We start from the raw sequence: 5,896 nt of genomic DNA, 5'->3' as shown, positions 1-5,896 counted from the left end.
AAAAACCTGCATATAGCCACTAGAAAAACCTCCAATATAGATGTGTAAGATATAGACATTAGACAATGCCCAGCAGAAGATAAATATGTATCTGGCTGTCAGTCCTACTGATTGCCATGGTAGATCGCTCTTCACGTCAATTCTTCAACTTCGATTAAGCATGGATCATCTACAAATTTAAATATGTAAAATGAATTAAAGCACAAAATTTATGTACAATGTCTCCAAAATGATAAATCCTCCATAACTAGATCACATATTTGAGACACTGTCCCTCCCTTATATCCAGGTTAAGATGACATTTGCTAGGCATATTTAAACATGAAGCTCTAATTCTAAATTATTTTTCCCCCAAGTTTTCATACAAAATAATATTCTAAAATCTAAATGTTCCAGCGGACGTATTAGAGTATCTCAAAAGAAGAGGAAAAATAATGAGTTTTACCATCTTTGGGGTGTTTCGACCCTTCAGTGTTTTCATAGCAGCATCTGCAAAAGCTTGTGCCGCCTCTGCATCAGCTTCTGCTGTCTCTGCCTCTCTTGCTGCCTCTTCAGCTTCTGCTATGGCAGCTTCTGCTTCTGCAACTGCTCGAGCAGCAACTGCAGCTGCCTCTTGTGCAGACATCGACCTTATCTTTGCTAATTCTAAATCTACCTGAGACTTCGTAAGGACATTGGTCTCTTCCTTGTCACCTCTCAAAGAGGCTTTCTGCCTCCCATCCATTAACAAGCTTGAGCTTCTTCTTCTGTCAGAATATGCTGGCGTAGGTGCAATCCTATATCTGCGTTTTACCTGAAATATCAACTCACCCACTAAGATCTCTGGTTGAAAATGTTAAACATAACTGCGACAAAATGAAAAGTATAGCATCCAGACTCCAGAATAGTGGATTCCTGAAAATAATACAACAAACAATTGCTTCTAATTCATTGCAGAAAACAAAGAAATCTTGCACAAGTCCATGCATGAATTCACAGTTAAAAGTCGCATGTAGATGCCCAAAAGGGCAAAATCCCATTCAATTTACCCAACTGGCAGCTGTATGTAAGCAAAGCAATATATCAATAAATAAGAGGAACAGCAACTGCGACAACAACTGATATCAAGGACATGAACTAGGTAAAATTCAGAGGCTTGGCATCCATTTCAAGCCTACATTTTGTAATTTCTCATTTTAGCAGAAGTGTAATATGTAACTCAGGTGGACACTGGGTAAAAGTATTCATGGTAGGACACTAAGTGGCCTACATTTCAGTTTGACATTTCTCCATGAACAAGCGACTAAAATTAGGGAGATAGGTAGAAAATTGTATGGTTAGAATTACAATTGACACTTTTTCTTCTCTCCATCTTAACCACATTCTGCTTTTGTCAAAAAGAAATTACAATTTGCACCTTTCTTTCGTGAATGTAAATGCATAATATTGTGCGAAACAAAACCAGTATTAGTCACCAGGTGAATAAAAATGCATTTATTGTTTCATATTCAAGTCATCCAAATATCGTCCACAACAGATGGATATGAGATACCTTGATCAGCTTTCCACATGCTGTCAAATACTTTAACTTTGCTGACAACAACCTTTTGAAGTCAGGTGGTGCCCAATATTGGTCCTACATATTACAATCCAATGACATTTAACTAATATCGAAACAAAAAGAATATAATATCTCATGAAATGTAAAACACAGTAGTATCATACAAAACAGAATCTATGATAATTTATAAGTTAATAACAAACACGAGGATTTCACAATTTACAAACAGGGTTAACGTCATTGCTCAACCACATAACGTTCGGTGCATGGAGAGTTCAAACGGTGTCACATTTTTTAAGCATCATTTCCACCACAAAGCATATTGATGATTCCAATTTCAAAAGATGCTTAACCGGTAACCAAGAAGAAAAAGGGAAAACAACCAATCCCACTAAGGGATATATATATATATATATGAAAACAGTCAATCATCTAGTCTAAAACTAATAAATTGAATCATATATACGTCAAATAAAAAAGTTTGAAGCCATAAATCATAAACATATCACAATAATAATCACAAAACACTTAGACTGAACAAAATAAAAAGGCACTTAAAACAGTATAGAAATTCTTATCCAATTAACACAAACTAAAAGCCCTTCCATTCTTCCACAAGGAGGATTAGAGAAGAATTTTAAGACAATAAGAACATACATATTAAGAGGAAGACTAGAGTGAGAAGGAATATAGAGAATTGTATGGTATTTTCAATTTCCAACTCATAATAATGAGACTGCATAACACATCAGGGCCAAGAAAACCACATTAGCCAAATTTTGTGACTGAAAACAGATCTTGTCTACAATCATAAATTAATTACACGAACTAAAAAATCATCCCAAAAACCAAAATTAAAAAAAAAAAAACAAATGAATAAAAAGTAGAACAGGGATTATACTTCAAAATAAGAATAATACCTCTATGAAAGCTGCAATAGTTGTCTTATTAGAACCACCAGTTTCCTTCAAGGTAGTTATTGCCTCCATTATAAGGTTATCCAATCTGTAAAATTTAAACATGATATTCATAAACAGATACCATTAACAATTGCGCATACAACTTCAACTACTAAAGTTCCACTTTTTTCTGCAAACCAGGTAGAGAAATTATAGTGAAATGTTTTAACAAATTTGAAACAAAATAGAGAGTCCAACCTTACAATAGACCTTTTTGGACCAGAAAATGGCACCACCTCTCTAGAAACTTGAATAGGCTTAACATCAACAATATCTTCATCACTTGGAGTAAAAGGAGGGACAGCGAAAGGGTTCTCGTCGTGTTTTGGGGCTTGATGCACCCTTCTGATAGCCAACCTAGACTTTTCCCTAGAACTCCATCCATTTGCCATCACACTCAGATTTCTCCATTTATCCTATCCAGTATAGCCCATATCAGCACCACACATATAAGTCAATTTGTATAATAACATTGCGAACATAGCGGAAATGGATATTGTCACTCCTATTTTTATAATGCTACTCTTCTTTCTGTAAATACATGCAAACATACAATGTGCAAAAATCATGTGTGAAGAAGTGGTATTATCAAAAATAGGAGTGGCAATAACATTTCCCTAACATAGATGGTCCAATACAAATTCATTATGATATGTATAAAATTTTGCACTTCTTGAAAGTATGACCTTCAACTTTGAGAAATAAAGCACCAACAAAGACAAAAGTACCAAGATACAGACCTTGAGATCCACATTGGACCGCAGATACAAAACACCACTAAATTCTGGATCCTTGAGTATTGTACGCCATTTACCAACCCCATGCTTGACAACTCCAGCTTTAAGAGCTGCTTCCTCTTCAGATGTCCATTTCTGCTTAGGAGCACCCATCAGGAGTAGCAGAGAACTACTCTCTTGGCTGCAAGGGTACGTTTTACAAATATTAAATCCACCTTAAATATCAAAAACACAAGTTTTCAGAATCTGAAACTGTAGAAACTCTAACTGCAAAACATTTCCTATCCAATAATGAATCTTAAAATGTTCTTAACTATAAATACATAATTTTATATTCAAACTTCAACTTTGGGGGCATGGCTTAAGAATCACTCATCATCCTAATAATAGCATAAAACACATGCCCTAGGTACTTACTCAACCAAAAATTATAGATCCAGCTTCAAAGCTTTTAAACCACATCCAATTCTTCAATTCCACAAGCTCCGAAACATTCAATTTCACGAACAACATGTTTTACCAAACCATCCAACAAGATCGTGCTAACAAATAGAACTACCCTAATGCTCGATTCATAATTTCATTTCTAGAACAATACCAGAACCAGAGAACATGCAATGCAAATGAAAACCAGTTCCGAATCAAATAACAGACCTAAGAATTGAGCATCATCGGAAAAAGAAGAACCCGATCACAAAAGCGTTAAGCATGATTTTACACAACAAATATATAGAAAGAGGTTATGATGTAAAAAAAACCCTAATCGGAGAGAGAGAGAGAGAGAGAGAGAGAGAGAGAGAGAGAACCTCAATTGGGGAAGAAAGTGACGAAGAAGAAAGAGAAGGTGAAAGAAAGAGGCGTTAGGGTCGCCAGTTTGGTGTGAAATTGCATATCCTTCTCAGCCACTCGACTCTCGTCCCGCGCCAGACGCCTCAGCCCTCAACCGCGGACCACACGACCAACTTCTACGTTCAACTCACCTTTCTATCTTCTTGTCTTTTATCATTTTCAATAAATAAATCATCTTTTAGTAATAATAAAGACTTGTTTGGATTCCATTTTAGAAAATATTTTTTTTATAAAAAATATTTTTAAAAAAATTTAAAAAATATAAATGGTAGCTACTTAAATTTTATTTTAATTTTTTTAATACTTTTATTTTTATTATTAGAAATTTGCTAAACTTACTAAAAAATAAAAAAGTTTTTTTTATTAAAAAAATTATCGACTCGTACTTGGAACCTCTTAATTGAGTATGGAAAGGTTATGCCATTTGAACTATAACTCATTGGCTGATTTGATAGAATTAAGTATTTAACGAAAATTGTAATTTAACCATTTTTAATTATCAAATGAAGATACGTGCAGGTGAGTTTTTATCTATACCAATATATCTATACCAATATAAAAAAATAGTAATACATTTACGGACAAAATAATTCATTTTATAGACACTATTTGCCCTCAAATAATTCATTTTACAAATCAAATTTATGGACAAAATAGTAATAATACATTTTTGTTTATAATTAAAAAAAAGTCATTAACACATTAAATAACTGCTGCAATCGTGAGGAAATTAAATAACTGCTCCACTTACAAATATTTCTCACAGTTGTCGATCCTTTTTTTCTACATCTTGCTATCTTTTGATTCTGACATGCATTTACTAAAAAAGGGATACCTGCAAATCATCGTGAGAGAATTTGACAAGGAAGTTGATACAATTTTTATTCCAACTCCATTGCCAAATACAGGTACCTTTTGAAAAATAATAATAGACGTTATGATAATACAAGTGATTGGTATTTTATATTTACTGTTTATTTTATTTTTGAGTACTAATTTTTAATTTTTAAAAGAAAATTCAAAGGACAAGTACTTTTTATCTTATTCCATTTTTACATTTAAAGTTTGTATTTTTTTGTATAATTATAGATCGAGCACTACTACTCAAATATATTCTATAGTACTAAAATTTATCTATAAATATATTCTATATTTATTAAAATTTATCAATATTTTTTTTTCATTGTTTGATACGTATTATCAAAGTCTATATTTATTAATTGATACGTATTATTAAAGTCTATGTTTATAATTTTCTAAACTATCTAAACTATTAATTATGTAGAATATTAAATTTGACATTTATTTATAAAAAGTACTAAAATTGACATTTACTAATTTTTTAAATTATTGCAAAAAGATTAATTAATTTAATATTATTCATCTGTCATACGATTGGCATATAAAAGATGTAAAAAAATTTATACTTACCAATGGTAGAGTGAAAAATCTCTACGTATATTTTGTTAATTTTTTTCTTTATTTTTAATATATTTTATATTAAAAAATATTATTTTTTATTAATTATTAGATTGACATATAACACAATAAATATAATAAATATAGTAAGATACGAACTTTGTTAATTAATTTTTTAAATAATCTGACAACTTAAGATAAGAACTTTGTTAATTGATTTTGTTAATCTCTTTCTTATTTTTAATCTATTTTACATTGGATAATATTATTTTTTATTAATTATTAGATTGACATATAACATTTAAATGTGTTAAGATAAGAACTGTGTTATATATTTTTCGTTATTTCAACTTTCATGTTTATTTCGTTCTCTTTATTTTTCTATGTCATAG

At 31.4% G+C, this 5,896-nt stretch overlaps 1 protein-coding gene across 3 annotated transcripts; it reads right to left on the bottom strand.

Annotated features, from left to right (window-relative positions):
• LOC107638944 (telomere repeat-binding factor 1) lies at positions 3–4,241 on the bottom strand. 3 transcript variants are annotated; one of them, XM_016342342.2, is made up of 7 exons: positions 4,043–4,241; positions 3,240–3,417; positions 2,698–2,915; positions 2,461–2,545; positions 1,532–1,615; positions 446–793; positions 3–169 (listed from the first exon to the last, which is right to left on the bottom strand). In XM_016342342.2, exons 2-7 carry the CDS (start codon positions 3,387–3,389, stop codon positions 155–157), a joined length of 900 nt encoding a protein of 299 aa, XP_016197828.1. In that variant the 5' UTR covers positions 3,390–3,417; positions 4,043–4,241; the 3' UTR covers positions 3–154. The 3 variants fall into 3 exon arrangements, with proteins under 3 accessions (XP_016197828.1, XP_020976404.1, XP_020976405.1); XM_021120745.1 differs by having other exon boundaries at positions 3,240–3,451; positions 4,043–4,230; XM_021120746.1 differs by lacking the exon at positions 1,532–1,615.

This window comes from Arachis ipaensis, chromosome B04, assembly GCF_000816755.2.
Source record: "Arachis ipaensis cultivar K30076 chromosome B04, Araip1.1, whole genome shotgun sequence".
Lineage (NCBI taxonomy): Eukaryota > Viridiplantae > Streptophyta > Magnoliopsida > Fabales > Fabaceae > Arachis > Arachis ipaensis.
This window is presented reverse-complemented; position numbering and strand designations above follow the sequence as displayed.